This window comes from Drosophila arizonae, chromosome X, assembly GCF_054131065.1.
Source record: "Drosophila arizonae isolate 15081-1271.41 chromosome X, UAZ_ARI_1.0, whole genome shotgun sequence".
NCBI lineage: Eukaryota > Metazoa > Arthropoda > Insecta > Diptera > Drosophilidae > Drosophila > Drosophila arizonae.
In genome coordinates, this window is record NC_142927.1 from 31,614,451 (window position 1) to 31,636,581 (window position 22,131).

Sequence of the window (22,131 nt, forward strand, 5' to 3'; positions counted from 1 at the left end):
CAGGTTTGGTCGAAAACTGCCCAATTCTCAAAAGTTTCTAAGCTTATCTACAAAAGTTTCTTCGATATGCCCATATATACAATGTTAGTTACATACATACATATGCATATATTTGTGTGTATGTATATTTGGTAATGCGTCTGTCCGTATATCGCTCTCTTTTAGATTGATGATCATTTTATTTGAAAGTATTTTCTGTTGTATATATATTTTTGGTGAACAAACGAACCCTCACCTCGAACCTACCACTAATACAAATATGATATAATATATATATATTAGTGGTAGGTATATATATGTTCGGTAAGCCTCTTTGTATATACTAATACGTACATATATGTATACGTTAGCCACATATTGCGAGTACTATCGCTATCAACAATTCTTCGGCAGTTTGCCGATAGATCAGTTTGCGCGTAGAAGGCTTCTTCCTGTGTATACTCGTTCACAAATATATGTGCATATGTAAACAGATATATACATATGTATATACATATACGTATATATGTATATATATACAGATTGAAATTTATATAATTTGAAAGGATTAGTGTCTCGCTCTCCATTAAAGAATCCTAATTCGACCAATAAACAGTATTATACACAGAATGGTATGTTTACACATTGGAATTTATGGTCATAACGAGAGTTTTTATGCGTGCATTCAAATACATGCATAGGTAAAGGTGACATGTGACATGACAAACTAAAACAGTTCAATTGTTGTGAACATTTTTTTATACATTTTGTTATAAAAAACTTATTATATGTATATCTATATATTAAGCTACTCAGTAATGTTTTTTTTTCTTTTTTTTTTTTGTGTGTTTGGAATGCAATTTATTCGGGCAGGTAAATATATAGGTCTGAGGAATAATGAAGAAGAGTAAGAGTTGAGGATGTCCGTACAGCCAATATTATGAAAGAAGTACCTAACTGTAATAGCACTCCTTATATGTAAAATTAGTGTTTGATGTTCCATCGGTTGAAAATGGATATGATATGATTATATGATTAGTGACATACATACATAGTATATAGTTAAGTGCTGAAACAAGTGCAATCATATAAATTAGTTTTGTAATATTACTTTTGCATACTATTACTTCCTTTGGAGCAACACACTCTTAAGAACTTGCTCTATATATTTAAGCTTTAAATCAAATTGTATAAATATGAAATGAGTAAGCTTATAGTGTGAGATATGCTAAGAAAAGGTATGTTAAGAAACCTGAATTTAAATCTTAAACAATTGGACGAGTCTTTTGATTGGCATCAGGAAGGGTTGGTCTCAGTATACTGAATACCCCAATCCTATTTTCCATGGATATGAAGAGACTAATGCTGAACTTTGAAGTCCATTGCCATTTTTATACTCATTCACGAAAGTGAAATGAGTATATTAGTTTCGTGCAATGTCCGTCTTGCTGTCCGTCCGACCGTCTGTCCGTCTCTCCGTCTGCCCGTATGAACGCAGTCCATTTCGGCGCTGTATATCTCCGATTTAAAAAGTGTAAACATTTTCCCGATCTGCCCACTAGGGGCGTGGCAAATCGGAAAATTCATTTTCCGATATACCAGAAATCATGCTAGTTGAAGAGCTAGAAAACTGAATTTGGTATGTAGGTCCGCGTTAGCCACCCAAGATCATGAGCTATGGCAGATATATCTCCGCCCATTGGGGGCGTGGCAAATCGGATAAAACTGTATCTCCGAAAGTTATAAATCTAGAATGCTGAAATTTTGCCCGTAAGCTGATGTTTCGATTCTACAAAAATGGGTGACAAAATTATATATCATCGCCTACTAGGGGCGTGGCAAATCGGACCTGAAGATATAGCGATTTTTCGAATTCTGCTATATTTTAGGCACTATTGATGCTAGAGATCTGAAATTTGGTATATAAAAGCGGGTTGACCACCCAAGTCCAACGAGCTGTGGTAGATATATATCCGCCCATAGGGGGCGTGGCAAACCGCCAAAGTTTATATCTCAGTTACTGGTAGCCTCCTCTGTCGTACATTTAAATATGCATAATAGATATTCATAATACGGAAAGAAACATTTTTATGAAATTCAAAAATTATAAAAGAAGCTAAATTAACAAAAATTTGCAATTTACAAAAAAGAGTTTTCCGCGGGATTTGAACTCGCACCCAAACCAAATAGCATGTTTGTCAAAATAGCTAAAATAAAGATCGCCTGCACTTCTGCCCACAGCACCACCACGTCGTTTAGAACAACATTAATTAAAAACAAGTAAGAAGGCTCCAGTCGAGACTGCTCGACTAGGAGATACCCTGAACCCTCCAAGCTGATATTCTAATCATTCCGCACTTCTTTTATGCACACATACATACACATGCATCCACACGCACGCATAAGCCTGCGCTCTGCTAACTGCGCAGTAAGCAGCGACTGCGCTTGGGCTGCGCTGCAGTGTGGGCAATATTATGAGAATTTATTTGTTGAATAATTTCTTTTGTAGACCTACAATCTTAATGAAACTTTCAGAACGTAATCATAATGTTCAAATGTATGTACATTCCAAAGCACAAGTCTCTAGTACTTGAAATGCGTTTTTTACAAATTGGGGGCGAAGGGGGCGTGGTATCCAAAATCTGTAAATTACAAAATCTTTGTATTCATTAACTTTATATACAACGCAAATTTGAAGACTCCAGGTTTAAAAGTGTTCAAATTAGGCTAAAACAAGTAAGAAAGCTCCAGTCGAGACTGCTCGACTAGGAGATACCCTGAACCCTCCAAGCTGATATTCTAATCATTCTGCACTTCTTTTATGCACACATACATACACATGCATCCACACACACGCATAAGCCTGCGCTCTGCTAACTGCGCAGTAAGCAGCGACTGCGCTTGGGCTGCGCTGCAGTGTGGGCAATATTATGAGAATTTATTTGTTAAATAATTTCTTTTGTAAACATATGATCTTAATGAAACTTTCAGAGCGTAATCATATGGTGAATATGTGTTTACATTCCAAAGCCCAAGTCTCTAGTACTTGAAATGCGTTTTTTACAAATTGGGGGAGAAGGGGGCGTGGTATCCAAAATCTGTAAATTACAAAGTCTTTGTATCGATTAGCTTTATATACAACGCAAATTTGAAGACTCCATCTCTAAAAATGTTCAAATTAGGCTAAAAAAACAAAATCAATTTTTCGATTATTCTCGATAAAAAAGTTATCGGACAATTTATCGAAAAAATAAAGCAAACTCGTACTGCGTATGGTACACACGAGTATGCATGCCAAATTTCAGCTCTCTAGCTCTTATAACTTCTGAGATCGACGCACTCATACGGACGGACGGACGGACGGACGGACGGACGGACGGACGGACGGACGGACGGACGGACGGACGGACGGACGGACGGACGGACAGACGGACAGGGCTATATCGACTCAGCTCGTCGCGCTGATCAAGAATATATATACTTTGTGGGGTCTGCCACGCCTCCTTCTGCCCGTTACATACTTTTTCACAAAACCATTATACCCTGATTTCCCATTTTCAATGGGTTCAGGGTATAACAAGTAAGAAATCTCCAGTCGAGATTGCTCGACTAGGAGATACCCTGAACCCTCCAAGCTGATATTCTAATCATTCTGCACTTCTTTTATGCACACATACATACACATGCATCCACACGTACGCATAAGCCTGCGCTCTGCTAACTGCGCAGTAAGCAGCGACTGCGCTTGGGCTGCGCTGCAGTGTGGGCAATATTATGAGAATTTATTTGTTAAATAATTTCTTTTGTAGACATACGATCTTAATAAAACTTTTAGAGCGTAATCATATGGTGAATATGTGTGTATATTCCAAAGCCCAAGTCTCTAGTATTTGAAATACGCTTTTTACAAAAGTGAGGGTGAGGGGGTGAATTCAAGGGTGGGGGGTAAATTTTAACAAAAACCGAAATTGTATAAATTGCATATAAGCATACATTAAAAATTTGGAGACTCTAGCAATAAGGGTGTAGAAGATATAATTTTATAACTGGTTTTCGATAAGGTTTTTTATCGATAAAAAAAGATCGGGATGAGTTATCGATTTTTAATGATAAACTTGATATGCGCGCTGTAATTACGGACATTTTAAAAAAAATTTGAAGTCTCTAGCTCTTATATCTTCTGAAATCGACGCGTTCATACATACGGACAGGGCCAAATCGACTCAGCTCGTCGCCCTGATCAAGAATATATATACTTTGTGGGGTCTGCCACGCCTCCTTCTGCCTGTTACATACTTTTAACAAAACCATTATACCCTGATTTCCCATTTTCAATGGGTTCAGGGTATAATCATATTATTGTTACGATGCCATATAGCAAAGAAAAGCCAGTGTAGCGGCTGGATATTCAAAAACAATGCAAAGACAAATCAATCGCAACTAAAATTCTTAGAATATGCTAGAGTACGCATTTACATATGTGTACATACATACACACATACAAATGAGCGCGTGTATAAGGCTAGAATGCGTGATGCTATGCGAAAAGACTATACATATATACATATTACGCATATACATACATATGTATTTGAGGACTATTTAAGAAGAAACAAATTTAAACTTATAAAATTATTCGACTAAGAAAAAGAGAAGTATTAAGTGCCATTCATTCAAGCTCGTACCTTCCTAATAAAATATATATCTATTTTATAAAAAACGAAATATGTATGGAAAAAATAAAATTAATAATAATAACATTGAAGAGGTTTCGAACCCCCCTACTCTAACATAACTTGCGTCGCCCTTAACACTCGCGCCACTGTTTCGCCTGATCAGGCAGTTACTAAAATAGAATAGCTTAATAAGAGAGCGTCATCAGACAAAACTACAGTAAAGGCTAGAAGATCCAGAAATCAATCGAAATTCTAAGAATGTGGGAAAAGGCGCGCTTCTGTCTGTACGCATAGAATAGACGATGAGTGTGTGCACATGCTTAGGAAAATCGCGTTGATCTGTTGCTAGCTTGAAGCCGGTATTCAATATATGGATATAAATATATAATAAAAATCAAAATTGTATAAATGATATATGTAATTTGACGATCTTAGTTGCAATGATGCAATGATGATAGCAATCGCTATCGATGATTTTCCAATTTTAATGGCCTGTTTTTTTGTTGCGCACTAGCCTTGAAAATTGCACTATATACTTTTGTTGACAACGTTTGGGCTGTGAATGAGTATTCTGCAATCGGTATCGCCTGACTGCAACGTTCTTGCTTGCTTGAAATCGTCGAGACTCATTTACATATATTGGAATTGTTCTCCTCCATAAAGTATGCTATAATAATAGGTAATTGCTAAAGACTTTCTCTAACTTGCTGCAAATTGTTTGCATCGTGTGTACCTAGCTTAACAACGCTTACATCAGATAATAAGAAGCAGTATAAAATCTTTATGGTACGGAAATATGGACGTCATTCTATTCGAATTGTGAAACCCAAAATCTATAAACTCTTCAAAGGGTAATTATCCGATAGACCAATAGATGATATACTACTACCTATAAAACATGGAACTTGGAATTGCGTTATGAACACAACTCCAACAAAATGTGTTCCATATTTTGGTATATTGACAGTATGCAATAATCGGATATATCCCTATATTTATATACATATATGTGTATATATGCATTATATGTATTTATATTTTTTATATATGGGCATTTCTCCAGAAAGGTCAACCACAGCCAAAAAGTGCAAATTCAATGAATGCATGTTCTGATAACATTTTTTTTATAACTAATCGATGTAAAATAATTGAAATTAATTTTAATTCAACTAATATAAACTAATTTTGCATTTATTCATAACACATCTCGAAATATTGACACACACAGCCGAACCAGTGCCAAAGTTCTGTTTTGAGCATTTATGTTGCACATTTTGTTTTTATTACTGTTCTTAAAGAGAGACACTATGCAATGAAATATTATTTTTCAAATCTTCGTTTATGCTTAAAGAGTAAAAGAAAAATATAAAAGGTACGATGCAATTACTAAAAAATTTAAAGAAATAATAAATGTATGGTGTAAAAAATGTCTTATTCGACACGTCACCTTCGACCCTGACTAAAACTAAAAAATAAAAAAAAACTACTCAATATTTTTGAATCAAATAAAAATCATTTTAAAGATGTGCCAATTTCTAATAATTTAAAATTATTTGTAATAAATTGTCACTTAAGGTTTCGCTAAAATCTCAGGTTGAACTATTCATTTAAAAAGCGACTTACATTTTTTGTAGCCTGCGAACCTCTTGGTTTTTTGTGATTGTCTTGAAAACTAACATTTGCCTAAAATCAGAATTAGCACTAATTATAGAGCTAATCAAGAGCTAAAAGATTCACTAATCGTTAAAATAAAAAAATATTTTTGCATTCGTTTTTTTTTTAAATTCAAACACGTACGAATGTCACATTCGCCACTAGAGAATTGCCCATATGTACATGAGTGTTTCGTAGAAATAACATTAATGTTGAAGTGTTTTAAATGTGTGTTAGTCAGGTTAGGTAGGTAAAGCATAGTCATATTCTTATCAGGTTTCAGGGTGTTTGTGAGCTGATATGGGAGAGTCTATTCAAGAGCGCCTTATTTGAGCAAAAAGAAAATAACTGTCGTATAGAGCGTGCACAGTTTTGGTTTAGTCCACAACCGATTAAGTTGGATTAGGTGAGATCTGTCGAGCGCGAGAGGCCAAGGCACGCAAAGAAATTGTACCTCCGAGCGTCGAGTATGACACATGGAATAAACACAATAGCCATAGGCCCGATAGTGATTCGTTTGATTTTGGACTAATGAAAGAGACAGAGCTTGTAATCATTTAATACCGATTCGTCGCCCCTCTTTTTATACCCTGAACCCATTGAAAATGGGAAATCAGGGTATAATGGTTTTGTTGAAATGTATGTAACAGGCAGAAGGAGGCGTGGCAGACCCCACAAAGTATATATATTCTTGATCAGGGTGACGAGCTGAGTTGATTTGGCCCTGTCCGTCTGTCTGTCTGTCCGTCTGTCCGTCTGTCCGTCTGTCCGTCTGTCCGTCTGTCCGTCTGTCCGTATGTTTGAACGCGTCGATTTCCGAAGATATAAGAGCTAGAGACTTCAAATTTTTTGTAAAATGTTCGTAATTACAGCGCGGATATCGAGTTTATCATTAAAATTCGATAACTCATCCCGATCTTTTTTTTATCGATGAAAAACCTTATCGAAAACCAGTTATAAAATTATATCTTCTACATCTTTATTGCTAGAGTCTCCAAATTTTGAATGTAAGCTTATATGCAATTTATACAATTTCGGTTTTTGTTAAAATTTACCCCCCACCTCTAAATTCACCCCCTCACCCTCACTTTTGTAAAACGCGTATTTCAAATACTAGAGACTTGTGCTTTGGCAATTACATGCATATTCATGTTATAATCATAATCTGAAAGTTTCATGAAGATCGTACGTCCACAAAAAAAGTTATTAAACAATTAAGTTCTCATAGTAAGCGCACACTGCAGCCCATGCGTGTTTATGCGTGGGTGCTTGTATGTGTATGTGTTTGTGTATGTGTGTGTGTTTCTTGTGTAAGCTGAAAGACGCGAAAAATTATTGAAATAGCTAGCACTCCAAGGGTTCAGGGGATCTCGTAGTCGAGCAGTCTCGACTAGAGCTTTCTTACTTGTTTTTCACTCGCTTCGTAGTCGCTCATAAATGGAATCTATGTGCTCATTTGACAATACATGCTTGTGCAATAGAATATTCGCACATAATTTACGCTAACCGAGATCGGTTGGCTTGCTTTGATATTGAACGTTAACGGCGACTATCTGCATTCGGGCATTTGGTTTCCAGACTAAACACTACCCACTAACCGCTATCCACTACCCACTACCGACTACCCACTACCCACTTCCCGCTATTCACTACCCACTTGCTACAATAGCGATAAGCCCCTATACGAGCAGCTTTTGGTTGACAAATACAAGCCGTTCGGTAGTATGCGATTGCTGCGACTCCGGGCCACATTGTACTTAATCAACAACGAATTTTATTAGACTTCGACGGGTTTCGTAAAAATATGGATAAGATGTTTTCTAAGATATTTGTCAAGCGGGTGAGTTATCCTTTCACATATTTACCTAACTATCAAGATATTCTCTTGCACTTAAACATAAAAATAATTAATGCTTAAAGGTAGGCTACAGTTTTGTTTTTGTTTTACATTTACTATTGGATTCAATTTTAAATTTAATTAAAATAATTCAACGCACTCTGCAATTCAATTAGGAATTTGCTCTCTGTGTTCACATCAAACGTTACGGCTGAGTTGCGACATCAGAAAGAGTCAAATCTTTACTCTATTATCTTTGTATTATCTCTCGCTGAATGTGCGCATTGATGTGGCGGTGACACACTCTAAGCGTGCGCAAGTCAATACCCATTTAGTCGAGCATATTTGAACAAAAACCTATGGTTCTCAACATAAGCCCTTGCTTATAGCGCCTTCTAAACTTTCAATAACGTCATTTATATTTGGATTGGGCGTGGAAGATTGTTTATCTTTGCTTGTCAATTGCTTGTATTTGTTTAAAAGGTTTCGGACGCACAACTTTTGGAGCTTAGCTGCTCGAAACATTACTAAATAGAAATATCAAATTGCATATTCAAAGAAAAATTCAGTTTTACCTGGCAACATTGAAATTAGAAAATCTATTTAGAATAGTTTACGTTAATATTGAAAAAAAAAAAAACTTATTGAGTATCAACAATTGCTCTATCTGAGCTATTGCAGTTCTCCCATAGCCCTGGTTGTAGCTTTGAGCTGAAAGCTGAAAGTCGTAGATCCATCAAGTTTGGTCTACAGTTTTTTTTTAAGTATGTAAAAGGAAATTATGTGTAACTGGCTCTGGCACGAATAGAAACAGAATGCGCTTTCAAGCCCATCAACTTTTGAATTCCTAATTATGTATTTTAGTATTTGGTCAAGTGCTATAATATGGCATTGAATTGTCAACGCTATTTTAAGGATCTTACGGGAAATAGGTATATATCTTTTTGCCATATATGTCAACTCAATTTTATGAAGCGAATGTGATTTATTTTATATTATCTACAATGTTATATAAAATATTATGAAAACGGATATATGTATCTTTGTTATACATATACATAGTATATACATATGTACATACATAAAGTACAAATGTCTTCTGCCCCGTGTTTGCGTGTATGCGAATATTTCAGGTCAATCAAATATCGACGAATTTGACGAGCTGGAAAATTAAGCATGCACTTTGAACTCATAAGTCGAGTATACGAGCAGTAGGTCTCTGGCGTCCCGAATGTAGCACTCAGTAGCTAGCGCCAATAAGATCAACTTTTTTCTTACGCTTATTGACTCGTGGACTTTACGAGCGGGAAGCTGGTAAAGGGAAGGCGCATAGCACATGGGTATGGGTATGAGAAGTGCCCACTGGCAATGCAGATCTGATTCTCAGTATGAGAACGGCTTTTAAGTTGAGCACATCGCGTTCGGGTAGCAATTAATTTGATTTCGTTTATATATGTATGTATATTTATCATTTTAACAGATTTATCGTGATAGTCTACAACAATAGAATATATAGATTAATAATATAAATATTTTAAATGTTTTATATATTATATTATATATTATTATATATTATGCACTCATTGAGTGGAGAGCAATTCTCACATTTATTACGTGATGTTGACGTCAAGAGCGTGTAAAAATATTAAACAGCTACCTAAAAGTCATGTAAATGTGAAAAACAAATACCACGCACTGATATGCACACCTACATACACTGGGAACTATGAGATATAATATATATATATATATATATATATATATATATACATATACATATATACATATACATATATATATATATATATATGTATATACGTATATATACATATACTGCTCAATCGAAGTGTTAAAATTACCCACTTAACATCGATTTAAGGTTATAATTTTAATATGTGTGGAGAAAGCAAATTATACAGATACAGACGCAATCTGAGAATCGTGCAGATGAAGTACATCAAAAGGAAATGCTTTTAAAGCAACAGCACAGAAAAGAACATGAAAGTTGCTTACAAGTGCAATCAATTACAGTTCCAATTCGATCTGATTTAGCTAACTATGTGTCAGTTGTCGCCGTCGCCGTCGCCGTCGCTGTCTGTGTCTCTGTTCCTCTCATTGAAACTCTCTCTGGACTGAGCACAACTTCCATAGAGAAAAATGCACATACACAAATTGTATATGATTAAAACGGTTGATCTGCTAATGAGTGTCAGCCAGGTCTTAGACAATGAATTTCTTTGGCCATGACTATCTAAGCGGATTTCGGCGCATTAATCATATCGGTGTATATCAGCCATCTACCTGGCCTGAACAGGAACCGCACTACTATTTAAAGGAAACATTTATATGGAGACAACGCAAGGTTCGTCACAATAACCTATGCATAGAACAAAAAACTCATGCATGCATATATATATGTGCATATATACTAATGAAGTACTAAACAAAACTGAAAGCTTAACAGTCTCTCTCACACCGAATCTTATAGTTTCTAACAGTTGGTTGCTTCACTAGTCGTCATGTCGCCTCGCTCATATTCTAAATATGAATCATAGTCAGCAATGTTGGGTTAATTAGAAGACAATCTGATTTAATATGCGACCCGAGTCGTAACCCGATCGGTAGCTTGTCTAACTGAGAGAATAACCAAGAAGTTATTCATGGATGCAAAGATATATATATATATATATATATATATATCTATAATATATTATATATATATATATATATATATATATATATATTATATGAATAACTTCTTGGTTATTCTCTCATATACATATTTATTAACCCCATTAACCTTTTAGCAAGCACAATACAGCCTCAAATAAAATGATTCCCGGGCAATGCTTTACATTAGGGATGAAATGCTTGTATAACATTATAAAATAAATAAACAAAACTTTTATGAATGTTTATATTTAATTGCAAGAGTCTAATTGAAGTACATGGATCTTTCGATATGTCCGCGGGAACCATTTAGTAACAGTAAACAAATTGGAGTTCAAATAAGTTAGAAAACTCTAGTCGAGAGTGCTCGACTGATACTACCCTGAACCAAAATTATAAAAATGTGGTATGGTTAAAATTTCAATTTAGATGTATTTAAAAATATTGGAGAAATAGAAAACTCATTTAATTATATACATAACTATTTTGAAAACAATTTAAAAAGTTAATCTCAGCTGCGCGCTCTAGATTCGAGCTCGCGGCTTCTCGATCGAGCGTCACGCCGCTACTCTCTCCGCCACCTCAATTTTAAAGGCGGCGTTGGCAAAACTGAAATAGATTCACTGCTGCAGCGCCATCTAGCAAAACTATACCAAACTAACAGCTGATGTGATTCTAAGAATGTGCTAGCTGCTGCTCGTGCGTTTGTTAACTGGCTAAACATTTTATTATTTTTTTAACGTCAATTGACTTAACGGAATTCAATGAAACGTTTAGTATAGGATCTACATATTCTATTGAATATTTGACAAATTAAAACACGTAAGAAAGCTCTAGTCGAGACTGCCCGACTACGAGATCCCCTGAGCCCTTCGAGCAAATAATATTTCAATAATAATTATAATCTGAAAGTTTCTTGAAGAAAGTACATCCACAAGAAAAGTTATTAAACAAATAAGTTCCCATAGTAAGCCAACGCGCATTGGCTGCAGTATAAAAATGGCTTCAGGGTATAACAAATAAGAAGGCTCCAGTCGAGACTGCTCGACTAGGAGATACCCTGAACCCTCTGAGCTGATATTCTAATCATTCTGCACTTCTTCTATGCACACATACATACGCATGCCACACGCACGCATAAGCCTGCGCTCTGTTAACTGCGCAGTAAGCAGCGACTGCGCTTGGGCTGCAGTGTGATCAATACTATGAGAATTTATTTGTTGAATAATTTCTTTTGTAGACATACAATTTTAATGAAACTTTCAGAGCGTAATCATATGGTGAATATGTGTGTACATTCCAAAACACAAGTATCTAGTACTTGAAATTTTTACAAATTGGGGGCGAATGGGGCGTGGTATCCAAAATCTGTAAATTACAAAATCTTTGTATCCATAACCATTATGTACAACGCAAATTTGAAGTCTCCAGGTCTAAAAGTCTTCAAACTAGGCCAAAAAACAATGTCGATTTTTCGATTATTCTCGATAAAAAGTTATCGAATGAGTTATCGAAACAATATGATAAACTTGTACTGCCTATGGTATACACGAGTATGCATGCCAAATTTCAGCTCTCTAGCTCTTATATCTTCTGAGATCCTTTTGCTCATACGGACGGACGGACGGACGGGATATGCGATGATTCCTTCTGCCTGTTACATACTTTTCACAACAACATTATACCCTGATTTGCCATTTTCAATGGGTTTAGGGTATAAAAATGGCGCTTTCTATGGGCATTTTCTTTTTATACCCTGAACACACTTTCAGTGGGAAATCAGGGTATAATGGTTTTGTTAAATGTATGTAACAGGTATATAAAGTATATATATTCTTGATCAGGGCGACGAACTAAGTCGATTTGGCCCTGTCCGTCTGTCTGTCCGTCTGTCCGTATGTATGAACGCGTCGATTTCAGAAAATATAAGAGCTAGAGACTTCATCCACCCTTTCACCCTCAGCTTTTTGCGTGCGTATGGCTGTGTGTATGCGTGTGTGTGTGCATGTGCGAATAATTATTGAAATATCAGTTGCTCGAAGGGTTCAGGGGATCTCGTAGTCGAGCAGTCTCGACTAGAGCTTTCTTATTTCTTCTTCTCTGTTCTTTTCTCTATACTTAAAGAAGGTCATTGCATTTGCAGAAATGCTCCCCCCGAGCTACTCACATTTCTCCATTTGACGTGGGTTCAGTAATACACATATGTATCTATGCTAAAGATAATTTTCGTTGCCTACCAGAAGCCAGATTCCTTGCCGCGTATACCAAAGTTTCCATATCGTCGCTCATATCTTCTTAAAAATAACATAATAATAATAATAATAATATAAATAAAAGTACTAACAAGTAAGAAAGCTCTAGTCGAGACTGCCCGACTACGAGATCCCCTGAACCCTTCGAGCAATAGCTGTTTCAATCATTTTTCGCGTCTTTCTGCTTACACAAAACACACACACGCACACACACACACAGGCATGCACACACAAGCATACACACATACATATACACACATCATACACACACACACGCACACACACAGAGATGCGCACGCACGCATAAACACGCATTGGCTGCAGTGGTGGCTTACTATAGGAACCTAATTGTTCAATAACTTTTCTTGTGGATGGACTTTCTCCATGAAACTTTTAGATTATGATTATAACATGGATATACATGTATTTGCCAAAGCAAACTCCCTAGTATTTGAAATACACCTTTTACAAATGTGAGGGTGAGGGGGTGAATTGGGGGTGGGGGGTAAATTTTAATAAAAACGAAATTGTATAAAATGCATAAGTATACATAAAAATTTGGAGAGTCTAGCTTAAAATATGTAGCAGATATAAATTTATTGCTGGTTTTCGATAATGTTTTTAATCGATAACAAAATAACGGGACAATTTATCGATATTTAAAGCAAAACTCGATATGCGCGTGCTATACACGGACCTAGGAAAATTTCAAGTCTCTAGCTTTTATATCTTCTGAGATCGACGCGTTCAAACATACGGACAGACGGACAGGGCCAAATCGACTCAGCTCGTCGCCCTGATCAAGAATATATATACTTTATGGGGTCTGCTACGCCTCCTTCTGCCTGTTACATACATTTAACAAAACCATTATACCCTCATTTCCCATTGAAAATAGGTTCAGGGTATAAAAATATAATTACTAATATATACATTCGTGTTGTTGGACCATATATAATAACAGAATTATGATTAATATTAGCAATAATAAAATAATAAAGTTACAGTAAAATATCTTTAAATATATATATTTATACATATTATTTTATTGATATTTTGTAGGGATCGAGAGTTAGCACTATAAATGACTGGCTACAAATACAAATTGGCGGCTCTGAGGATGCTAAAAAGAAGAAGTCAACGAATCAGAATCGGATTAAGTCCACGAAGTACACATTGCTCACATTCCTGCCGCAGAATCTGTTGGAACAGTTTCGCCGCATAGCCAATTTTTATTTTCTAGTTATGACTATAATATCGTTACTAATTGGTAAGCCTAAATCCAGACAATATATATATATATATATATATATACTTCAGTTACATGGTATCTATCTTATATTTTCAGACAGTCCTGTTTCGCCCATGACGTCGTTGCTGCCTTTAGTGTTTGTGATCGCTGTGACAGCAGCGAAACAGGGCTATGAAGACATATTGCGATATAGAACTGACAATGTTGTTAACCGATCCCCGGGTAAGTGTACAAAATGTGTTATAATACATATGACAGTGTCTAATGTGCCAATTGTGGTCAACAGTAACGATCATTAAAAATGGCGAGGAGGCTATAATACAGTCGCAGAATGTGGCCCCGGGCGATCTGATCGTAGTCGAACGAGACTGTGATGTACCCTGCGATTTGGTCCTGCTGCGCTCAACCGATCCGCATGGCAAGTGCTTTATCACTACGGCAAATTTGGATGGCGAATCGAATCTGAAGACTCTGCTAGTGCCTAGGGATCTGCCAACAGTGCCCATTGAGCAGATGCACAAGCTAGGCATTATCGAATGCGAAACTCCCGGCACCGATCTATATAGCTTTAATGGAAAAATCGAGCTAGCCGGTGGCGAGGGACGCGTCCTTCCCCTCTCGGCCGAAAATGTGCTGCTCCGCGGGTCGCGTGTTAAGAATACAGAGTGCGTCATCGGCTGTGCCATTTACACGGGAATGACTACAAAGCTGCAGCTGAACAGTCGACTAACACGCAATAAGACAGCCTCAAGTGAAATCTACGTGAACAGATTTTTAATATTTATACTTGTAGCTTTAATAGCCATAGTTACCTTGCTCTATTTCCTAAAGAGGTAAGTACACACACAACAGTTCCATTCATTGTTAATTGCTTAGACAATTCGAATAGTTATGAAGAAATTCTTGGTAACCCAATCTCATAATGAATAATGTCTATTTCTGTAGATACAATGAGCTCTTTGTGATACCGAAGCTGAGCTACCTGGGACCTCCAGCGGATGGCTATAGCGTTAAACAGTTCTTGCAGGACTACCTGTCATTTCTCATACTGTTCAACTATTTGATACCCATTTCGCTCTATGTTACCATTGAACTTCAGCGCGTCATTGGCGGCTTTTTTATGGAGTGGGACACAGAGCTCTATGATAAGGAGGCCGATCAACAGTGCGTTGTGAACACATCGAATTTGAATGAGGAGCTCGGCCAGATCAATATACTCTTCTCTGATAAGACGGGCACGCTCACAAAAAATGAAATGAATTTTCAGCAGTGCTCAATAGCAGGCCATAAGTTTTCCTACAAGAAGACGCGACTGGAAGATTGTGAGACCAAAGCATTGATTGACATCAACAAATTTACCGTAGGTCAACATATTAACTACATATTTAAAGTTAGTTTTAATTTCATATTATCGCTGACTTCTAAATAATCTTCCAAAAAATTCATAAATATAAGGTCTATTTAGAACTAGGCCACTAGGGCGAGGGCTTCAAAGAAAAATAAATGATTATAGATGATGTCTCAATGATTAGTAGGCTTATATTTGATCAGTGAAATACGAATAATTTAAGGCTAGAACGTCTCAACAAATTTTGTAGCTTTCTTGGTCAACAAGAATAATTATTTGAAGTACCAATTCCATAGCGTCAGTAGTTTAAGGATGAACAGACTGACGCACAGATAAGCACAGGGAGATCAGAACTAGAGCAACTTAGCTATTTGAGTGAGTACACCAGCTGTCAACATACAATGTTGCAAAATATTAACTGGTACTCATTTAATGCTGTACAGGAAAAAAAGTGTGCTCATTTAAAATTGAATGATTCAATAGCCCTTTTGAATGCATCCATGCAGATGTCTAGTACATATATGCCTTATGGGGAATGTCTGCCCGTTATATATGTATGTATGTGTATTGATATATCGACTTTTACAATATGTGTTTAATAGAAAGACCAGAAGGTGTTCTTCCAAGCGCTGGCCGTATGCCACACAGTCCAGGTAGCAACTAGCCCGCCGGCAGATGTGCAGGTAAACAATAAGAATGAACACAGCAAGTCTGGACCGGCGGAAATGTACTCCATGACCGAAATCACCGAGGAGAGTCATAATTCAAGTCAGCACAGTGAGCTGAATGTAAGCAACACGATCGAAGCATCCGTGTCAGCACATCCGAACGGTGTCAATGCGACGGTGACCTCATCGGACGTGAATCCTCTGCTGATAGGCGACGACATCTATCAAGTGGAACGACGCAAGCGTCCGCAGGTAGTCAAGCGCAGCCCGAACTTCGCCCGATCCAACAAGGTGCATATTGCGCCCGCTGGCGAGATTGCCAGTGGCACCACAGAGCAGCAGAACGGTCATTCAATGGCTGGCACGCCAGTACAATTACCGCACCTGATGCGCCCCATATCGTTGCAGTTCCAGCGTTCTACCTCAGAGCGTGATCTGCCGCAGTATGCGGAAGCGAACAGTGCCTCCGCCTTGGGTCACAGGCGTGCCCATTCATACGGTGCTCCCAATGCGTATCTCTCCAATCCCGTCGGCAGTTTGACGCCACCGGTTGGCGGGCTTTTTCGCACCGCCAGTGCCACATCGCGTGAGTCCTATGCAGCGCCTTTATTCACACGCCAGCCCACAATACTTATACGTGCCGAGTCCCAGCGCCGCAAAAATGAAATTCAGCAAACATTGTGGTAACTATAAATTTGCCCCTGCTGCTGCTACTGCTCCTGCTGGTGCAAAAGCTAACTGTTTCCCATTTCGGTTGTATTGAATAGTTTGCTGGACTACCAGGCATCCAGTCCGGATGAGAAGGCACTTGTGGAGGCGTGCGCCTTTTTGGGTCTGGTTTACACTGGCGACGATGATGAGGTACTGCGTGTACGTATTGTTCCCCCACATGTGGACTATAAGCGTCCCATCAACAACAATAAACACAAGGAGGACTGCTTTTATCGCCTGCATGTGTTAGAGTTTACTTCGGATCGCAAACGCATGAGCGTAATTGTGCGCGACGAGGCTGGCAAGAAGTGGATCTATACCAAAGGCGCGGAGAGCTATGTGTTTCCTCTATGTGCGAACAGTTCGGCGGTTATGGTCTCCAAAACGGATAACCACATCAGCGACTTCGCTCGCTTGGGTCTGCGCACCTTGGCTATAGCCAGGCGAGAGATTCCCGAAATGGAGTACCAGGAATTCGTCACTTCCCTGGCTCAGGCTAATAGCTCACTGGAGAATCGCAAGCAGCTCTGCGAGGAATGCTATTCTAAGATTGAGAGCAGTAAGTCGACAATGTTATCTGATAATCAAACTACTATATCTATATTTTGACAGACCTCGACTTACTTGGCGCAACGGCTGTCGAGGATGCGCTGCAGGATGATGTGGCAGATACGCTGGTATCTCTGCAAGCAGCTGGTATCAAGATTTGGGTGCTCACCGGCGATAAAGTAGAAACGGCGCTAAACATTGCCCTCTCCTGTGGTCACATACCGCCCGACGCCAAGAAGTATATCATACTCGAGTGCAAAAGTCGTGACGATCTGCTGATTCACTTGAATGTTCTCGAACGCGAGATTGTCTTCGGAATGGGACGGGAGTGCGCTCTGCTCATTGATGGCACGAGCTTGGCCGTCGCTTTGGCCGAGGCGCCTAAGGAGTTCCGCGACGTGGCCGTCAAGTGCACGGCTGTGCTCTGCTGTCGCCTTAGTCCCCTGCAGAAGAGCGAGGTAGTGGCCCTTATTAAGTCATCCAATGAGAACTATACTACAGCCTCCATTGGCGACGGAGCCAACGACGTTTCCATGATCCAAGAAGCCCATGTCGGCATTGGCATAATGGGCCGCGAGGGCCGCCAGGCAGCTCGCTGTGCCGACTTCGCTTTTGCTAAGTTTTGCATGCTGAAGCGTCTGCTTCTGGTCCATGGCCATTTTCACAGCGTGCGACTTTCATTCCTGGTGCTTTACTTCTTCTACAAGAACATCGTGTTTATGGGCATTATGTTTCTATTCCAATTTCACACGTTGTTCTCTTCGTCGTCCGTCTACGATTCTCTGTTCCTGACCCTCTACAATGTGATCTACACGTCGCTGCCCATTCTCTTCATATCCCTAACTGAAAAGCCCTACACCGAGGAGAAGCTTATGCAGTAAGTATATGCATTGATTGTATCTTTTATAAGACGATAATCTACGCAATGGTATAAAGTTTTATTAGCGATCCATCTAAAAACCATCTCTCTACCCTAACCTAATACTTTAAACGGATTTTCATTTTGGTTATATATAGAGTACATTTTAGACTAATTAGGCAATAGTCCATCAAGACATATCGATAGGCATTGCAATACCTTAGAAACTTGAGTTGCCAAATTTTTATATCCTGAACCCATTGAAAACGGGAAATCAGATTATAATGGTTTTGTGAAAAGTATGTAACAGGCAGAAGGAATCATCGCGGACCCCATAAAGTATATATATTCTTGATCAGGACGACGAGATGAGTCGATATAGCCCTGTCCGTCTGTCCGTCCGTCCGTCCGTCCGACCGTCCGTCCATCCGTCCGTATGAGCAAAAGGATCTCAGAAGATATAAGAGCTAGAGAGCTGAAATTTGGCATGCATAGTCGTGTATACCATAGGCAGTACAAGTTTATCATAATTTTTCGATAACTCATCCGATAGCTTTTTTATCGAGAATAATCGAAAAATCGACATTAATTTTCAGCCTAATTTGAACAATTTTAGACCTGGAGACTTCAAATTCGCGTTGTACATAATGTTAATGGATACAAAGATTTTGTAATTTACAGATTTTGGATACCACGCCCCATTCGCCCCAAATTTGTAACGCATTTCAAGTACTAGAGACTTGTGCTTTGGAATGTACACTCATTTTAACCATATTTATTATGCTCTAAAAGTTTCATTAAGATTGTATGTCTACAAAAGAAATTATTCAACAAATAAATTCTCATAATATTGCCCACATTGCAGCGCAGCTCAAGCGCAGCCGCTGCTTGCTGCGCAGTTCGCGTAGCGTGTGCTTATAAGTGCATGTGTGTGTATGTGTGCATAAAAGAAGTCCAGAATGATTAGAATATCAGCTTGGAGGGTTCAGGGTATCTCCTAGTCGAGCAGTCTCGACTAGAGCCTTCTTACTTGTTAATATACATGTATGTATACTCATTTAGAGCTTAAAGTGTTTACTTGGGATACCTCAATGTAATAATATAAGATATCATTATTCATATGACATCAGCCCCCTTAGACTGAATTATATTTCGCCTTGACTTGATCAATTGATTTTCTTGTTTGCTTTTGTAGTAATCCGAAACTCTATAGGAAAAACACAAACAATAAGCAGCTGCATTGGCCCTATTTCCTGATGTGGACCGTATTTGCGATTTACCATTCGGTGATCATATTCTATTTTGCGTACTGTATGTTCTACTTTAACAACGTCATACTGAGTTGGGGCCAGACGGCGGCTTTCTCATGTTTTGGGACGTTGCTTATCTGGGCTGTGGTGATCATTGTGAACCTGAAGCTCTGGTTGGAGTCCATGTATCTCTCTTATTGGTACATTGCGATAATATTATTATCAATACTTGCATTTATGGTTACGACCGTCATCTACAACGTTATCAATCTGTAAGTTCGACCGCAATTCAAATGTGATCATCAATTTTAGAGTTTATAAATTCTTGATTCACAGGGACTACGACACTGATATTTATTGGGCGTATAACAACCTTCTAGCCTCCTTGCCCGTATGGCTGTACGTCATTTTAGTGGTTGTCGCTGCTCTATTGCCCGACTTCACGCTGAGAATGCTCCAGAGAGCTCTTAAGATCAAGAAATTTAGCATATTCCCAGGTAAACAACGAAAGCTTGAAATGCGCCAGAAATTCGAGTCGACCTACTTATAATACATACCTAAGCTTAATTTATTTATTTTGTTTTATTTGTACATATGTATATTACTATTATATACATATATATGTATCTTTTTTGTTTGTAAAGTAAAATTTATTGTTTGTTAAAATTAAATAAATGTATATATGTATATCTATATATATAAAACAAAGTCGTATTATGTGTTACAACACTTATAACTCGAGATCTGCTGGACCAATTTTCATGGTTTTTGATTTTTTGGATTTATCTCCGCCCCGATTAGGAGAGTATACCTTAAAAAATACGCAAAAAATCGACGAATACTTGAAAAAAGCGTTATTTTCCTTATTGCCATTGAGGATCTTTGCAGTGCCATTTGGTCATGCTCTCATGTAAAAAAAATTTATTCTGTATAAATGTCTTTTTATACACAAGAAACACGCACACACACACACACACGCACGCACACACAGGCATACATACACACACATACACACACATACACACACACACACACATATATACACAATCAATTACATACATATACACACACAAGCATAAACACGCATGGGCGGCAGTGAGAGCTTACTATGAGAACTTAATTGCTTAATAACTTTTTTTGTGGACGTACGATCTTCATGAAACTCTCAGATTATGATTATAACATGAATATGCATGTAATTGCCAAAGCACATGTCTCTAGTATTTGAAAAAGTGAGGGTGAGGGGGTGAATTTAAGGGTGGGGGGTAAATTTTAACAAAAAACGAAATTGTATAAATTGCATATAAGCATACATTAACAATTTGGAGACTCTAGCAATAAATATGTAGAAGATATAATTTTATAACTGGTTTTCGATGAGGTTTTTCATTGATAAAAAAAGAGTTATCGATTTTTAATGATAAACTTGATATGCGCGCTATAATTACGGTCATTTAAAAAAAAAAATCAAGTCTCTAGCTCTTATATCTTCGGAAATCGACGCGTTCAAACATACGGACAGACGGACAGACAGACAGACGGACAGGGCCAAATCAACTCAGCTCGTCACCCTTATCAAGAATATATATACTTTATGGGGTCTGCCACGCCTCCTTCTGCCTGTTACATACATTTAACAAAACCATTATACTCTAATTTCCCATTTTCAATGGGTTCAGGGTATAATAAAGCATACTTCGGTTGTTTACAACGCTTTCGACTATAACGGTATCCCCACACACTTATAGTAAATTAGTTATTTTGTATTTAAGTACAAAATATTCCCTAGAAATGATAGGGCAAAGCAACGTTTGTCGGGTATACATATAAAGTATATATAAATATTTTTTTTTTGTTCCAAAACTCGAACTACGAGGTCGAACTACGAAGTTAACTGATGATCAAACACAACGATGATAAAAAGTGCCCTGGAACAGCGCACGGAAGATAAACAGAATCACATTTCAAGCCAACCATGGGGCGGTACTGGAAATTAGAAATATAGATACATGAATTGCTTATACACTCATATATGTATTTGTTTATTTAGCACATACATAGATACGATAAGTATACCCTGCAATTCGTGCTTTCAGCTTAAGGGCCCACCATTTAAAAGATTGCGACAATCAGCTTATGTGGTATGCAGCAATTGATCGAACAGACCAACTTAAATTATAAACAAATAAGAAAGCTCTAGTCGAGACTGCTCAACTAGGAGATACTCTAAACCCTCCAAGCTGATATTCTAATCATTCTGCATACATATGTACATACACATGCATCCACACATACGCATAAGCACGCGCTCTGCTACCTGCGCTTGGGGTGCACTGCGGTGTGGGCAATATTATGAGAATTTAATTGTTGAATAGTTTCTTTTGTAGATGGACTATCTTTATGAAACTTTTAGGGCGATCACGCCCT

General features: G+C 37.9%; 1 protein-coding gene across 8 annotated transcripts; it reads left to right on the forward strand.

Annotated features, from left to right (window-relative positions):
- The first annotated feature begins 183 nt into the window (after window positions 1–183).
- Window positions 184–20,405, forward strand: LOC108617756 (phospholipid-transporting ATPase IF). 8 transcript variants are annotated; one of them, XM_089474419.1, is made up of 11 exons: window positions 9,527–9,600; window positions 10,198–10,507; window positions 14,130–14,337; window positions 14,416–14,541; window positions 14,606–15,152; window positions 15,265–15,679; window positions 16,270–17,018; window positions 17,103–17,605; window positions 17,659–18,472; window positions 19,650–19,976; window positions 20,041–20,405. In XM_089474419.1, the coding sequence occupies exons 2-11, from the start codon at window positions 10,373–10,375 to the stop codon at window positions 20,252–20,254; spliced, it is 4,038 nt and encodes a 1,345-aa protein (XP_089330545.1). In that variant the 5' UTR covers window positions 9,527–9,600; window positions 10,198–10,372; the 3' UTR covers window positions 20,255–20,405. The 8 variants fall into 8 exon arrangements, with proteins under 8 accessions (XP_089330551.1, XP_089330548.1, XP_089330549.1 ...); XM_089474418.1 differs by having other exon boundaries at window positions 9,531–9,600; window positions 10,025–10,507; XM_089474420.1 differs by having other exon boundaries at window positions 9,565–9,600; window positions 10,177–10,507.
- Window positions 20,406–22,131: the final 1,726 nt, after the last annotated feature.